The 18243-nt window shown below is 40.8% G+C and overlaps 1 protein-coding gene across 6 annotated transcripts in view; it reads left to right on the top strand.

Moving 5' to 3' along the window:
• Nucleotides 1–18243, top strand: part of NFIA (nuclear factor I A) — a 313248-nt gene that overhangs the window by 200912 nt on the left and 94093 nt on the right. For all 6 annotated transcript variants that reach the window (XM_065409193.1, XM_065409192.1, XM_065409197.1 and 3 more), the window contains exon 4: nt 7670–7744. In XM_065409193.1, the coding sequence (XP_065265265.1) occupies nt 7670–7744 (75 nt within the window). The remainder of the gene's footprint in view (nt 1–7669; nt 7745–18243) is intronic.

Below are 18243 nucleotides of genomic sequence, written 5' to 3' on the forward strand. Positions count from 1 at the left end.
TCAGAGTTCCAGTTTGAAGTCATCTTTCTTAAACAGGAGAGACCAGAATTACACACAGAATTCCAGATGAGGGCTCACCAGTGCCTTTTATAATGGTAATAACACTTCCCTATCTCTACTGGAAATATCTCACCTGATAAATCCTAGGAGTGCATTAGCTTTTTTCACAGCCACATCACATTGGCGGCTCATAATCAGCCTGTGATCAACCAATACACCCAGGTCTTTCTTCTCCTGTCACTTCCATCTGATACGTCCTCAGCATATAGGGGAAAAAATTATTGTTAGTCCCTAAATTTATGACCTTGTATTTTGCACTATTAAATTTCATCCCATTTCTGTTATTCCAGATTTCAAGTTGTCCAGATCTTTTATGATATTCCGGTCCTCCTCAGAAGTGGCAATACCTCCCAACTTTGTGTCACCTCAAAATTTTATTGGCATACTCCCACCTTTTGTGCCAAGGTCATTAATGAAAATGATAAATAAGATTGGTCCCAAGACTGATCCCTGAGGAATTCCACTAGTAAACTCCTTCCAGCCTGACATTTCACCTTTCAGTATGATCTGTTGTAGTGTCCTCTTTAATCAGTTCTTTATCCATCTTTCAGTTTTCACATTAATCCCCATCTTCGCCAATTTAACTAATAATTTTCCATGTGGAACTGTATCAAATGCCTTATCCAGGTAGATTAGATCTATTGCATTAAAAAAAAATCAATTATCTGCTCAAAGAAAGAGATCAGGTTAGTCTGGCACAATTTACCTTTTGTAAAATCATGTTGTATTTTATCCCAGTTTACTGTTTACCTCCATGTCAGGGGTGGCCAAACTTACTGACCTCTGAGCCGCAGGTGCATACAATAATTCTTAGAAGTTTGAGAGCTGGGTATGGCTGCCAGGGCTTACGGCTTCAGCCCCATTCCTGATGAAACCCCCGAGCCCTGGCAGGGGCCTCCCGTGGGGCTGAAGCCTCTAGCCCCACTACCCTGCTACAGGACACAATCCCTGAGCTCCCCCGCACCCCAGTCTGGTAGGTGGAGAATGGGGGGCAGTCCGTGAGCTGCACTTTAACTGTAAAAGAGCTGCATGCGGCTCGGCCACCCCTGCTCTATGTCCTTAACTACTTTCTCTTTCAAAATTTGTTCCAAGACCTTGCATACAATGGAGGTCAAACTAATGGGCCTGTAATTTCCTGGATCACTTATTTCCCCTTTCTTAAAAATAAGTGCTATATCAGCAATTCTCCAGCCATAGGGCACGACCCTCGAGTTTACAGATTCATTAAAAATTGGGTTTGCAATTTCATGTGCCAGTTCCTTTAATATTCTTGGCTGGAGATATTCCAGGCCCTCCGACTTGGTCCCATTAAGCTGTTTTGAGTTTGACTTCCACCTCAGATATGGTAATTTCTACTTCCATATCCTCATTTTCATTAGCCACCCTAACACTGCCCCTAAGCTCCTCATTACCCTTTTTAAAAACTGAGGCAATGTATTCATTTAGTTGTTGGGCCATCTCCACTGCATATTCAGTGCTTAGTAGTCCCACTTTTTATTTCCTTGTTTTTAAAAAAAATTATATGGCTATAGAATCTTTTGCTACTGGTTTTAATTTCCTTTGCGAGGCTTAATTCTGCTTGGCTTTTGTCAGTTCTCATTTTTTCCCTACCCTTCTGACTTCGAAGACGTAGCCGATCCATCCCATCTTCCATATCTTGTAGGCTTTCTGCTTTCTCTTAATAACCTAGATGCTTGCCCATCCAGTTTGGTCTGCAATCCTTCCTTGAAATTTCCCCCCCTGGTTTGGAATGCAGGCTTCAGATGGTGTCTGCAACTTTGACTTAAAGTAATTTCAAATCTCCTCCAAATTCAGATCCTTGCATTCTTCACTCCAGTGCACTTCCCTAACTAATTCCCTTAATTTTTTTAAGTTTGCCCTTTTGAAATCAAGGATCCTAGTTGCAGACCTATTTTTGTTTATCCTTCCATTTAGTTTATACTGAATTCCCTCATGATCACTCGAATCAAGGTTGTCTTCTACAACTACTTCTATGAGGTCTTCATTACTCACCAATAGTCAATCTAAAATTGCATCATCTCTTGTTGGTTCGGTGATTATTTGGTGAAGAAATCTGTCAGCTATCACATCCAGGAATATCTGGGGCCAACTATTGTAAGTAGCACTTGTTCTCCAATCTATATATGGGAAATTAAAGTATCTCATAATCACACAATTCCCAGTAGTATTCAATTCATTAAAATATTAAAGAGATGTCTATCCATATCCATCAGATCCTGGGGGTCTGTAGCATAACCCAGGGACAGTCCCAGTGGAACCAGTGCTAGCTTTCTTCCCCCAAAGTGATTTTGACCCATATAGATTCTGTTTTATCCATTCCATCACTTCTAATTTCTTTACAGTCTACTACCTCATCATTAATATACAATGCTACTGTATCACCTTTACCTTTATTTCCGTCTTTCCTGAACAGCACATAACCTTCAATACCTGTACTCCAGTCATGACCACTATTCCACCATGTTTTTGTTATCCCTAGGATATCTGGTTTCACTTCCTGCACCGGTAGTTCCAGTTCCTCCATTTTGTTACCGAGGCTCCTTGCATTGGTGTACTGACGTGTATATTCTAAGCAATATTAATTAGTTACTCAACACTTTGTGAAACAGAGGATTATCTAGGTGGAGGATAGAACCAAGAGGAATCAAATTGCACTTTGAGTGGAGAGGGCTTTTCTTTTTAATCAGGCATTTGGTTAAGATAATAGGCTTGAAGTCCTAATTGATTATTACTATTTTAAGGTTTTAAGATGGTTATGTACAGTAAGATCCTTGACATGAATAGGGGTTTATAAATTGTTTCAGTCCGAGTATAGGAGCTTGTCTCGTAATTTCAAAATACTGAAAGTGAATCAAAGTTTCCCAGAAAGCTGTTTCTCCAAGCTTAATACTATAATACATCGTCAGACTGTCCAGTGCAAATGAAATAACTGAATTTGGACTTTTTCCTCTTCAAAAGATTTACTCTTTCACAGTATATTATTGTTCAAATTACAGAGAACATGCTTTGTTTGCAAAGTACCACATACACTTATGCACGATATAATTATTTAATAAATAATAATAATAATTAATAATATAAGGAAAACTTTTAAAACAACAGTAACACTTTGTACATTGGTACAATGAAAACATTTTTTGATATGTAATTAAGGAACCGTGACTTGATGCGCTTACTGTATACAGGCTTTCCAGATAAAAGTAAATGCTTCAGTTGTGATTTTCTCAAACTTCAATGCAAGTGCTTGATCTGTAATCTTCCTACATCTGAGACTCCCTTCCTGGGCATTAATTACGAATACAAAGGTGACTCTCCATGGACACTAAATATTCGGAGGCAATTTAGTTGGCTTTTGTACACACAAGGCCTCCATTGACTCAGTCTTTATATGAATTCACTTAATAACACAGAGCAAATGGAATGAGACCTTGAGGCCTAATTCTGATCTCACATTCACTAGTGTAAAACAGGAGAAACTCTGTTAAGGTCTGTGGAAATTGACTTGCACATAACTGGTGTGTCACAGGGTTCACTCATCGCTAGCAGTGCCTCCTGCTGGCCGTCCTGGGAATTAGCTCCGCCAGGCTTGTGCTCTCCCTCCGGTGGTGTCTTGCCCCATCCTGTCTCGACGTGTGGCCCTGCTCACTCTCAGATCTGCCATCTCCTCTTCATGGCTTGGCCCTCTGGCCAGGTCACTAAGGTCCTCCCCTTCTTGAGAATTCAAAGTCCTTCCAGACCCGCTGGATGGCTGGCATCTCCAATGCCCTTGCCACTCCCCATTGGCTGGTAGGGGAACCCAAACCTGCTCTCTACACTGGGTTCCAGCTCAGGGACCCTATAACAAGCAGCCATGGTCTCTACACAATCTGACCCCTTGTTGCTGTTTTCCTGGGCTTCTCCCCTCTCTGGGCTGGCCAGGCTCCCAGGGAGTAACTGCAGCCTGCTTCCCTGCCTTCATGCAGCCTCCTTGCTGCTAACAGCTCCAGGGCATTATAATGGCCCTGCCTGTTCCTGCCTCGCTGAGCCTACTTCTAATTAGTGGTGTGCTCCCTGGCTCCTCCTCCAGGTGCACCTGGTGGAGTTAATTAGCCTGCCTGGCCACCTTAACCCCTTTCAATCGTGTGTGGGGCAGACGCCCCATCACACAGTGCAACATCAGAATTAGGTTCCTTAAACGTAGACTTGTTTTTGCTCCTTCATTATTGGGGTAACGTTTGATCCCAAAATGAAGAAAATGTAATTTATAGGATCACATTTTACATAATTACACTGTCACCATCAAGCTAAAGTGAATTACTTTTACTGTGGTGGTGGTGTTATATATGCATATTATTTGTATAATACCAAGAGTGTACTAGGTACTAAGGTACTATTTACTGATTAGTATTACTATATATCTTATTCAGCTAACTTTATTATTTTCTTACTTCCTCCAGAAAAAAAATTATCATCCCCATAAATATGACTTACAGCGAAGTACTGAAACCCAGGGCTTATTCTTTCATGTCCAGATCCAACTCCTATTGAAATCAACGGAAAGACTCCCACTTATTTTAGTGGGAGTTTCTTTGGACATAAAGCCTTGATTCAGGAAAGCACTTAAGCACCTGTTTAAGTTTAAGCGTGTGAGTAAGCCCATCCCTCTTTGGCAAAGCATTAAATTAAGCTTATGCCCTAGTGCTTTGCTGAATCAGGGCCTATCTTAGGTGTCCAAGTGCCCTAGTTTATGCATAGAACTTCAGGGAATGAATAGTTTTTGATGAGTTCAATAAGGATCATCTAATTCTCATTTTAAACACCAGCTTTACTACCCAAATATGATTGAGGTACAAAACTGGAGAGATAACCAGTTCATGAACAGCAATTTCAACTTCCTATCTTAGGGGTATTTAACAAAAGTATAATTTTGCATATATTTCAGAAAAGTGCTGTATTAGAAGTAAATCTTGCAGACTTTAGGATGTTTAATCCTCTTTTCAATTAAGGATTTTTTAATGCTAACATCTGCTTTTGGAATTACTTAACAACTTTACCTAATGTTTTTTTTCTCATTCACAATTAAGTGGAACAGCCAAATTGATACAGTTTCTCTGAAAGACATTTTTCCATTTTGGCCTTTTTTAGCAGGCACAAAAAAATTACATTTTTACAGCTTTTCTTGTTAATTATGCTGTGTCCTGGCCATTCCTTTGTCATTTGTTTGGTGGGTTCCCTTCATTTTTTCCACTTTCAATTTTAGAAAGATTCCTCAGCAAAGGCTACAAACCTAAGCTCTAGTTCTGCAATCTGAATCATGTAGGCAGAACTTTAGGCCTACACGGAGTCCACTAAACTCAATGGGGCACCACGTATCTGTGCATGCATGGATCAGATTGAAGGATCAGGGCCTATTCAAGAGGACAGCTCATATGAGTCAGGATGTGAATGGTGTGAGTAAGGGCCCGATTTCCTAATCATTTATGAATGTATAATTCAGTTAAAAAATCTCAGCCAATAAATGTTTATTTTCACTAATTAAGACTGAAAATCTTGTCATGCTTTGCACTATTGTTCAATCGCAACTACAACCCTCTAAAACACACACACACACACACACTAACACTAACACTTTGAGAATGAGCCCAATGTTTTACCTTCACTGTGAATGTTCTTGCTTTCGTGTATTTGAAATCACACCCTCAACATTATTGCAATAGGATCTCCTTTGTTACAGCCTGTCAGGCAAACAAAGGTGCCAGTGGACACAACAGGCAGAACCAGTATAGTCTATTGTTATCAGACCTACCAAGGGTAGGTGCCATGATGGTGCTTGATGGTGCCATGTACTGAGCGTTCTGGCCCTTATCCAGTAAAGCACTTAAGCATGTGCTTAACTTTAGGCGTCTGAGTTGTTCCATTGAAGTGAAGACCTACGAGAATTATTTTTAATTCATAGATCTTTTAATCCAATAAACAAATCTGCTGCAGTATATGAAAAGTAGATTCCCATATTAAAAATACTCAGGAAATTGCCAATGAACATATTCAATTTGACTAATTACCCACTTTTAAAAAGAAAAATGATGCAATCATGAACTTTATTATTGAAAAATGCAAACTGGGCCAGGCACAATCACCTAAAATTTCTGAAATCTACTTTTGAGTTGAGAAAATGGAAAAAACACTCAATTTCTACGTTGGCATTTTATGCACTTAAAATATTCAAAGTTTTTCCCCCCTCAAAAACATAGTAAAAATTCATGCTAGTAGAATGAGAGATTTATTTGGGTTAAGTTTTAACATCAAGTACATTTGAGTAATTTAGCTGTAAACTATTGGATCGTGACAGATTTGTGAATATATTTGTGTGCATATGTAGTACAAACACACACATAGAGGGACCTATTGACACCAAATTATAATTTCAGTAGTGTATAGTATACTGTACTGAATATAATAATATAACACTGTATCTGACAGACAGTTAACTATGTAGGGCAGATGGTGCCCCTATAATACATTCAATAATATGTGTGTGCGTGCATTGGAATCAGTGACTTTAAGTAGGACAACCTTAAAAGGTATGCCACTTATCCTGTGGACAAGTACGACTTTACAGTTCTTTTAATAATCCCTTTATCCTGAGATTTCTCTTTTGACCCTGATTTCAAAAGCAAGAGGTCAGGCTGGCCTGCTAGCTCCAGACCTCTAATTGAAGTCCTGATATGTACTGTATGAACTGTAAATCCAGCTATGTACACTTACTTGCACTTAGTTTTGAGTTTGAAAGCTGCTTGCTTTGTAATTGATTATGCCCGTGAAATTGAATTAACATTTGGTGATAGACATGTTTTCAGAGAAATAGGAAAATACCATTATGTGAAGTGTAACAACATTTTGATATAAAATGTAGAGTCATCTCTTACACAAATGAAACAGGCAGGGAAACATACACCCTGTCTCAAAGAAATTCCAAGGCTTAAAGTTAATGCTTTTCTTATGCAGAGATTTATTTTGTCTTTTGCAAAGCTTGTTTTAAATACTAGAATTTTTCTTTTTTATGGGAAAGGCATTTATTTTAAAGGTTTGGGTTTTTTTTTTTTAAACAGCTGCTATTTTAAGATTTCCCTAGTGTAACCTCAGAAAATGAAGAGTACATCTTTAAATCTTGTTTTGTTTGAATGAATGGTAGATAATCCTGATCAGATGTTTCTTTAGAGAATAATGTTTAAAACGATTATAGAATTTAGCTGTCCTGTCTGATTCCTAGGTACAGTATTTTAATTTCAGTTGTTAAGTCGTTAGGGGTCATCTAAGGTAACCGTATATTAAAATAGTCCTCTTTTGTTTCAGATTTCCTGTTGAGATGCTTTAACATCTAGAAAACTCCCTACTGATGTGTCACGTTAGCTTTCTTAACCTCCAGATACAAACCACAAAATAGCCTACATAGCTGTATGACTAGTTACCCACCTCCATAAATAATAATTAGTGCTAAGTGGGAAATTTGGTGTCACATTTGAGATCTAAATGAAACTAAAGTATTTGAGAATACTGTCATTAAATGCTTAATGCTCATCAAAATTCTTTCATTCTATTTGTTTTGTAGGACATTTGGGCTTCCAGGACAGTTTTGTCACATCAGGTGTTTTCAGTGTGACTGAGCTAGTCAGAGTCTCACAGAGTAAGTATCCTTTTGTTGTTGTTTCCTGTGTTTATTATAACGCTCATTTCCTCCCATTTCCCCCCCCCCACCCCAGAAACTGACTGTCCCCTCTTCTACCTGCACTCCACACATGATTAACTGTGTTCCACATTTTAAATTAAGTGGGAAAGTTAAATAATAGAATATTTTAAAAATAAATGATAAGTTCCTGATTTTGCAAACCGCTGGATCCTTACACCAATGTGGCACCCTATTGAAGATATTAAGACTCTGTGTAGGTGCCCATGTGGATCAGTTTGTAGGTTCAAAGCTTAAGGGATGAATTTTAACCAGACCTTTTAAAATGACATCATCTGTGCCCATGAGCCAGGTATTACGTATACACCAGTTTTGTATATACATGTATGTGTATGCATAGAAGTGGCTGCTGTTTTAACACCCTTAGATTGGTGAACTTGCAAATAATGTGGACAGCTATACCGGTGTTAGCCCTAAGAGGCTCACTTACTCAGACCCGTACAGCTTTAACTTTGTGAGGCCTGCATTCTACCTCCATTGTATGGAATTCTGCCTTTTAAAAGGATTTGTTTTTTGACCTTTAAAGAATGCTAATACCCACAGCATGAGTGACACGCTGCAGCATGATCATTACCAGCTTGTCAATACTCACTAACAACAGTGAATTAAGAGTACCTGTCACCACCCCGTTCCATTGATCAAAGGTGCATTGATTGTATTTTTCTATGACATAACCCAGACAGTCCAAGGAGAGAGCATGGACAGCCCCTCTCGAAGCTGTGCCTCTGTTTCGATTACAGCTAGACCAGCCCCTCGTTGCTAGGGTGCTGTGGATTTCTGTAGCTAGGGCCAAACTATGTTGCAACATTACAGTAGCACCAGTTAGTACTGCAGTAGTTAACAATTGTACTGTGTTTACAATATAAACCTTGCAGCTTATCTGCTTTAATATGCTCAGAAATAAAACATGGCATGCAGGTTCTCAGCATGAAAGTTTAAAAGTTTGTTTATATGCACTGCAAGTCCAACTTTTGGCCTTCCAGGGGCCCTGCCTGGCAGGGACAGCCTTAGGAGAGAACCCACGTTTTTGAATCAAACCATGGGGTTTCTGTAGGAAAGGTCACCCTGTTTTCCTACTTTATCTCCCTCCCCCCACACACACACATCAGAGCACTAGTCAGAGCACTAAATTGGCTTCCTATTGAAAAACTAGAAGTGGGGGTTGGGGAGGAGCTGTGTAGGCATCAGAGAGGTATGCATGGGAGAGTGAGAAAGAAAAGGGTACCCTGACCTTAGCCAAGCAATTCTCCTCGCTCTCCTTCCCAGATGACCTGTGGAAAGGCTGTTTCAAAGACATGTGAAGCCAGAGGAAGTTCTGGGTGCACAGTATGTTTGAAAACCAGTCCACTTTATTTAGGTGCCCAAATATGGACTTGGGAGCCTAATGTTTGGCACCAGTTTTTTAAAATCCTGGCTTCATTATTTTATTGTAGTGCACTAAATTGATGTTTAACATAAACAGTGTTGGGAATAGCTAAGTTATCTCCTCCTGTATGTGAATAGCTCCATTTTATGATGTTTTAATTTGGTGCAAAGGGTAAAGGCTCTTGAAGTCCTAAGGGAATCCACCCTTTCTCCCTCTAAGACATCCCACATTAAAATAATCTTATCTTCACTGGAGGAGCACTAGTCATCATAGCTGTCTCTGGTTTCTCTCAACCCTGGTGTTTGCAAGATGCAGTTGTTAGAAAGTAACTAGGTTCACCACTCCTGACTTCCGATCTCCATAGCAGAGAGTTTGGGACTGAGTTTATGAGCCAGCATATTTCATGCTTATTAATCTTCCATTACATTTTATCACAACAACAACAACAACAACAAATCTTTTACCAAAGATCCCAGTGTCTAACAAATTTTACAAACATATTATGAATTGTATTTATGAGGCTCGTGCTCCCTGTCGCTGGAATGTACACAGCAGCCTTTAAAAATTGCTTGGAAACATACAGGAGGGTAGGGTAGAAAATATACCATTGCATCCATTGGAGTTACCAAGGAAATTTTGGGAGGTAAAATAAAATTTCCAACTGTTCTTTATCCAGGACACAAGGGCTTGCACTCCTTGCTCATGCAAAAAGTGCTATGGTTTCTTTAAGGACCCTATGCAATCAGGACCTCAGTTTTATATCCTGTCTGCAAGATAGCACCTCCGCGAAAAACAGTGCCCCAGCACTTACTAGGATCTCCCTTCAGTACTGACTGAGAAGAAAGAATACCAACTGCTGGCTTAGCAACACTACTTCTGGTAGCACCTTGGGTTTTCTGTGGAGGTGCCCCATACACATGCTGACCGGGCCTGACCGTGTTTCGTTTATGAGATCTGACAAGCCCACACAGTAGGATATGTCTAGTGTGGATTCTACCAACAAAATCCCATTGATGTCAGTGTGAATTTGCATGCCAACATTCAGGAATGATTTAGCATAAAGGATCCATGATTAACTGCTATGAGTTGTGCCTAAACTGACATGTAAGGTTGCTTGATATATTGCGCTATTCAGAATAAACCTGGCTGGGCTGTTTAAATAGACTTGTGGCTTTACTCCAGACTAGTCCACAGATTGCTTTGGCACTGGAGAGCTCAACCCCTGCAGAGCACTAATCCAGATTCACCAGGATTTTTTTATTAGAACTTGGCAGCTTGAATTATCAAGATACACTCAATCCAGTCTATATATTTATTTCTCTAAAAAGCCACCGCAACTTTAAACGCCACCCTGCTTGGGGAAGCAGCCCATATGCTCATCCTCTGTGGTGAGGCCCTTCTTTGATTTCCTGAGCATGCGCTATGACAGCTTCACAAAAGGTCATATTCCACATATGATCATGAGGCTGCAGAGAGATCCAGGAGCATGTTCTTGGAAGAAAGTTGTGTGATTCTGGGCCCGAATCCCTGTTGTGGCGAATGCTGTTTTGGGGATGAATGATGCAGTGCAGCAGTTCTGCCCACATTTTGTATACAGCTCTAAATCAAAGCAATGTTTGCTTAAAAAACATTTCAATAATATTAATTTTCTAAATGTGTTTAAATGTGTGTGAATTTTCAAGGACAGACTGCTTCTCTGTCACCGACCCTCTTGCTGTGCAGTGTGTATGCTACAGGAATTCTCATGCTGAGACGGAAAGACCAAATTTTGCTTTTTGTTACATCAGCATAATTGGACTGAGGTCAATGGGGTTATTCTAGATTTACACCTAAGTAAGAAGAAGCAGATTTTGGCGTCTGCGTCAACTGTAGCTCTGTATGGCCTGTAGTTTTCATGATTTTTTAAAATTTGATAATAGAAACACATGGTTTCCCTGAGTTTTAAGTAGTTGTCTGTTAGCTTCTGTCATCTAAAATTAACATGAGGCACAAAGTGTTTCCAGCATTTCCTCATTAGGTATTGTTGGGTAATAATAATATGCCATATTTATTGAATAAGGTTGTCAGAGGTCAGTGTGACAGAGAGACTCAAATAAAATGCTGTTATATCAGCCATACAAGTCTGGGTAGGGGGGTGAAAAAGCTAAGCAAAAAGTCAGCTTCCTGGGAACAAATATTTGGTATTAACATTATACCTTTTTCTAATCCATGGGTTCTCAAACTGGGGGTTGTGATTTTTTAGGGAGTCGTGAGCTGCAGCCTCCACTCCCAAACTCCACGTCGCCTCCAGCATTTATAATAGTGTTAAATATAAAAAAGTGTTTATAAGGGGAGTTGCACTCAGAGGTTTGCTGTGTGAAAGGGGTCGCCAATACAAAAGTTTGAGAACCACTGATATCTTTAATCTATCTATCATTTGTATAGGTCCTAGTCATCATAGTATTTATTTAATAATATATGGAGATATACCTATCTCATAGAACTGGAAGGGACCCTGAAAGGTCATCGAGTCCAGCCCCCTGCCAGGACCAAGTACTGATTTTGCCCCCGATCCCTAAGTGGCCCCCTCAAGGATTGAACTCACAACTCTAGGTTTAGCAGGCCAATGCTCAAACCACTGAGCTATCTGAGCCACTGAACAAGAATTATAGACCCTCTTGGTGACAGGCACACCTGTAGCTTTCTTCTGTTCCACAGCAATGGGCTTTACCACTGACTCACTAGCCTGCTGCTCAATCTTCCAGAGGCTGGGTAAATAGGAAAAACAAACCATGAGAAAGAAAGCAGGGGTGCTTGGGCATAGGAGGTGAGATTGGGAGGCACTGGCAGGCTGGAAGTTTAGGGGCATGAAAAAGGCTACTACAAAGATGTTGCCAATTTTAAGAAACTAAACATGGAATCCCCCATCATTGGAGGTTTTTCAGAACAGGTTAGACAAACACCTGTCAGGGATGATCTAGCCTCAGTGCAGGGGGCTGGACTACATGACCTCTCGAGGTCCCTTCCAGCCCTACATTTCTGTGACTCTGTGTATGCTAAAACTAGGTATGAGGCCGTTCTCCACTCATAGTTCAATGTGAGTAGGCCAGATCAGATCCCCAATATTCCTGTATTGTGGTTGGGGAAAATCAGCATTGACCCACATACCCCAGACTCTGCTGGGACTTCTCCATAGAGAAGTTCATCCATGACTGGGAAGGATTGGGCTGAGGGTTAAAGGCAGGAGTGTCAGAGCAGATGCACGTTATTGTTCCTCAATCCTGAGGCTATATTTAACCATCCCTTGGCCCCTTCAGCACTGGGGAAACTCCCCTTAAAGAATATCCTAGGGACAGTGATGAAGGGAAGCCATACAAGTGTGGCTCTAGTGCACCTCTGTTGACTCCTATGTTGCTGGTGAGAGCCACAGGGGGCCCTAAGCTCCTGTAGATCCCAGACAATACGCAGGATTTTTTGATTGAACAGCCAGCTGTTGCACAAGCGAAACAAACCCCTCACCTCCAACCATCCTTTATGAGGAGGTCCTCAGAGGTGTGTAGGTGTCTAACTTCCATTGAAATCCATAGAAGCTAGGCTCCTAAATACCTTTGAGGATTTGGACCTAAATTCTGTCCCCAGCTCATGTGTGCAGAGGTCCCCAGGGCAGTAGAATGTGCCTGCTGTGAAAGGGGAGGCAGGAGGCAAGATGTGGGAGGCAGAGCAGAATTTGTTCACCCCATTTGGCACAAAGTCCTGCTCCACGGGATTTCCCTGTTCAGCAGGACCCTGGAAGTGCGAATGGGAGACATTGACAGGCTGGGAGCTTGGGGCCAGGGAAGGTGCATGGAGAGGAGGCTAGTGCAGCCATTAGATTTGAGTAACCTGCATATGCTCCTGATCTGGATTCCTTCCTGTGTGGATATCCCCCACAGACAGCTGAAATATACAGGCTGAGCTGTGAAGGAAGGATTTGGGGCTTAATGAGCAGTCCCTAAAAGCAGATCAAATTTACGCATGTTTCGCACTGCATTGTTGGTTGAAATTATATAATTCCCGGATTCTGATGAACGAAGCACCCTGCCTGCTCACTGGATTGAGAATGCCACACTTAAAGTTGTAAAATGCTAGTTCAGTTTTTCATGGAGTTAGTGGGATGATTTTTAACCCTTTTAATATGCCAGTTAAACCACACACACTCTCTCTCTCTCTCTCTCTTCTGTGTTAGACACTTTAGATCCCATGAAAGGATTAAATAAATTCCACAGGCTGTGAATGATTTTATGGTCATGGAATTTTGAAAAGGCAGGGATCCTGGAATAATGCAGTTTAGGAGTGGATACTCAAAGTGTGAGACTTTCAAGCAGTCATTCTTTGTGATTCGGGGTTCCTGTAGCAGTGCTTCGGTATCTATTGAAACCAGCTGCAGAATTCTCCTTACTCTTGCTGCATAGATGGGTGCTGCTGTGGCATAGAATTTTGGGGGCTCTAGCAATGGGAAACTGGAACAGAATGTAAGAGGTCTCAGATTAGCATGAAGTGGCAGCCTAGTGTTTGAAATGTGCAATAATTCTGTAACTGTATGAAATAATCATTGCTGTTTAAGGCAATAAAAGGAAAATAATCTCTTGTGTATACTGTTTGTGTGTGTGACTCCTCACGCTCACCCGAGAGGCTGAATAAAGCTGTTTGTAACATTCCGACTCAGATGATTAGAAGTACTGAAGCAGAATCATCTCGGTTGAAAGATATAGAACTGACACTGTAGTTACTGTGGGAGGAATGTGAAGGAGAAATTAAATTCATTGCCACTACTCTGAGCGGGCAGGGGGTGGGGCAGGGAACAGATGGGTCTAACCGAATGAATATAGCTTTCCAGTCTGCTTTTATCAAGCAGTCCTTATCCACTCAAAAGAAGAGGTATAATGTAAACAAATTATAGGGGAAGTCCTGTTGCACCCACCTCTGGAGGTAGAGGGCCAACCCGCAGTGTAATTCCCCCGAAGGTAGAGTGAGTATCAATAGCTGTAGTCCACAGCCCACCAGAGGGGTCTACTTTCTCTGTATGACACAGAGCTTCTTTCGTGCCGCCACAAAATGGTTTTGAGGTAGCGGGGCCTTCAGATCCAGCGGGATATTCTGGAGATTGCCCTACACTCAGTCGCCTTGCAAAAAAGCAGGAGTTGGTGCTGCTGCAGCTCTGAAACTACAGAGTGGCTCCACTGCTTTTCTGCAGTCTGGAGGAGAGTGGGAAGGACCCTAGTGCAGAGCATACTTACTAAGGCTTTTATATAGCCTGTATGTTTTCTGCTATACTAAGCAATACTGTAGCTGAGATAGTTAGAAGTCAGCAGCATGAAAATTAACATTTAAAAGATAACTCTGTATTCCTTAGCCAAGGACTGACTGCTATTCCAAACATAGCATTTGGGCTTGGGTATATAAGAGGGAGAGAAAAAAAAGTTTATAATAAAAAATAGACTGCAGGCATAGAATGAACAGTTGCCGTGACCTTGCTTTTTGTATGCCATTACACAATTCAATGGCAGTCCACTCAAACCTTGCTCTCGATCAATATCCTATTAAAGCAGCACAAAAAGTCTCCATAAACTTAGTGGTTAGCTATGTTTATAAATGGAACTCAGCATAATTAGATGGTCAATAGCAAGCTGTACTAGTAATTTTAAAATGAACATCACACATTTCATATCAGTTGTATTCGGCAAAACCTCTTTGAAACTAACAATACAGTACATAGGAGACAAAGGTTATGCAACAAATTCGAGCGACCCTTTCCTCGCTGAGTCAGAAAGATAGTTTGTTTTCCTCTGGTTGTTAAGCCACAGTATATGAAAAAGTGTATTAGTCAAACATCATGTTTCTTATAATACGTTTAGCCTTATGTACATTGTCACTTTGCTGCAGTTAGACGTGTCCTGATCCTAGTTTTACCCAAATATCTTTGTAAAAACAAATAAACAAAAAATGAAAAAAGAGAAATTAAATATATCTTAACAACTAAAAGACAGTGCCATTTTTTAAGGAAGACAAATGCCAGCTTGGCTGGTTTTATTTAGTGGGTTTCCTGTACTCTAGTTCAGTAAATTTCCAAAATAAATATTCAAATTGAATTAAGTCACAGGGTTTTTTGCTAATTTTTCTCTTATTTTTCTTGACATTTCGGGTCTAATAACCTGGCATCAGTGGGAGTTTTCCTCAGAGGTGCCCTTTATCCAGAGCGGAGCTACCCTGCAGGTGGTCAAAGAGAAGCAGCTCCTTGCTCACCTCCCCAGTTTAACATGGAATGATCGGCCTACGATGAGGGTTGGTCCAGTCTTTCAGGCAAACTCTCTCATTCTGCCCCTTCAGAGTAATTGAAATGTATCCTGTGTGCGTAGGAGTTTTGTGATGGAGACCACCCTGTCAGCTGAAATCAGCTGAGGCTGCATCAGTTAGTTCACTTACAGGTGCCGCACACATCAATCAAACGAAGTTTTAAATGAAAGGCCAGATTTCTATCCAATAAACCATTTTACTCCTCCCTGATCGGGGTCAGGGCTCTGTGTCAAATGACATCTTGATGCAGCCATGTGGGTGGGGTGTGTATTGTGTTGAAGCTCAGTTGAAATTTTCAACCTATATCTCCTGCTTGGGATGTGTTCTTGAGCTATTTTGGTGTCATTTTTCTGAGGAGCATCTCTTAGGCGGAGAAAGCAGCATATTTTCAGTGTGGCTGGTATAATCTTAACCTTCAATTTATGTATGCTTCGGTGTAATAAAGGGCTGGCTTTGTATTATAGAACAGACTTATCTCCACACCTATGCTAATGCTCTGGACAATGCCAAAGCATGTTCTTGGGACATTGGGTGCAGGCGAGGAGGGTGATCACATGTTGGATGATCATATGCTAAAATGAGGAAACTCAATTTAGCCAAAGTTGTGCCACAATTTAGATCACTTTAATCCTTCTGTTTGCTCTCTGGTGCTGGAGTGTTGATGGGGAATCCTACAGACAGACAGAAGTGTGACTCTGTCTTTCCATCAGAATTCAGTGCTAATAGAAGAGGGATAGTCTATTCAGGCAGCGTGAGGGGCCATTTGGAGCAGGTAAGGTTTTGCATGGCTAGGCTAGATGAAGTTTATGCACCTTTGCAACATGTTGTGTTGCAAAACAGAAAAGTAAATATAAGGTCCAGATAGAACACAACCAGGTTCCCTCAGCCAAAGTCCAATGTAAAGTGTTATGAAGTGTGACTCGAGTCAGCCAAGTCTATAACTGTGATATAAAACATGAGTCGCTTCAACCATTTTCCAGAGAGGAAGAGACCGATTCCCCCTACCCAGAGAAAGAGAGTTAACCCCTTCCCTGCCAGCCTCTGGATGGGGTCTATACACTGACATTTTCCTCACTTCGTCTACAGTAAAATGTTGTTTGAAGAGCAAACTAACTGGGAAAAGAAAACATAGATACCCTTTATTGAAAGATAACTTCCTAATACACAGAATATGATTCCAGAACAGTTCCCCTTTATGGAAAGTTTACCCCTATAGCATTACTAAGTTTAGTGACCTTGGTCTGTCTCTAGTATGAATGTCATTGTTAGAACCGCCATAGGCCTTTTAAATAAGCAACTGCCATGAACCCTTTAAATGCTTTTAATACTCAACTGCTTTAATAAATGTTCTGTCCTTTGACCATTTTAGTGTTTAAGAGGAATGGATCTTGTCTTTTTATCCTTCATCCTGCATCCTCTCAGCTCAACTCCTTGAGTACTGCAGGGTGTCCAAGGACCTGGCAGGAAAACTCCATTATTGTTAAATATGGAGGAAGCTAGAGGTTACCTATTTAACCCTTTCTATCTTGTGGTTAGTTTTTATGTTACTAGCTTTACCCCATCCCACTCCACAGCTTTTCAAGCTATGTGCACCATGTTGAGAAGTGGAAGTATATTTTAGTTTCACATAAGGCAAATTTGGCCAGTAATTCCCTAGATTTTGGGGGGTGATGAACGGGAGTGGAGTCAGTTTATGAGCACAAAATTTTCCTCCATCTGTATCTGAAATAAAACTGCTTAGTAAAACTTACAATAGCTGGGAAATTCATTGCCCCTTGGAAAGAAATGGTGCTTTAATTTAGTGCCTGCCTTTTTATGTGCCTGTTTGGAAAATATTACTATTAACTTCTAAGTTAGGCTTTGTTAGGTCTGGGGTGCAGGGGAATTGATCAACAAAGGGGTTTACAAAGCACAAATCTGCTTGCCAAAGGAGTTACTGAAAACTGTGGAGTAGATGCTGCAGAGAGTACCTTTATGATTGATTTCCATTCACGTCAGACTGACTGCAGTGTGGTCATTTTTCTAACCCATAACTGCTCACACTGCAGCAGTCTGCTATCTGCAGGGTGTCTGAATTATAGCAGTCCATGCCCATGTTACCTTTTACACAAATTACTTACACTGGTTTCTTTTTCCATGCAAATTTGTCAGTTTTACAGCCTCTTGTAGCTGCTGTCAGGAAACTCTAGCAGAAAGCACAATTTAATAAAATGAGTTCGTTTTACTATATTTAATTTTTCTTAAAAAAAAACCCTGCCCTCTCATACAACCAGTGCACAGGAAACATATTTTAGTTAAAGGAAGACAACAAAGGAGTTTGGTGTTCTTGCCATAAATTACTTCCCAAATTAATCCCTTTTAATGATCATTCCAGATTTTCTTAAGTTTTAATAGCATTGTGTGCTTTCCACCCCATCCTTTTAAAATCTGTGGCTTGCTGTCCATGCCATTCCCAGTCTGTCTCAACGTTGATCGACTTTCTTAAAAGATCTTTGCCCTAGATTGCCAGTTTAACTGTGAGGAGTATGAGGCAGCTGCAAAGCCATATTCTTCATCTGTCAAATCCAGCAGTGCTTGTTCCCTAAGACTTGGGGTGAAATCCTGACTCTGTTGAAAGCAAAGGCAGAACTCCCAGTGGCTTCATTTGGGCCCATATTTCACCCTTGGTATGCTAGGTTACTGGTGCAAGATACCTGAACCATCCAATCTTGATTTCCTCACTGATGCCCACCAGAGTGAAATATTTCAGTTGGGCTCAATT

Source organism: Emys orbicularis, chromosome 8, assembly GCF_028017835.1.
Source record: "Emys orbicularis isolate rEmyOrb1 chromosome 8, rEmyOrb1.hap1, whole genome shotgun sequence".
NCBI classification, from domain to species: Eukaryota; Metazoa; Chordata; order Testudines; family Emydidae; genus Emys; species Emys orbicularis.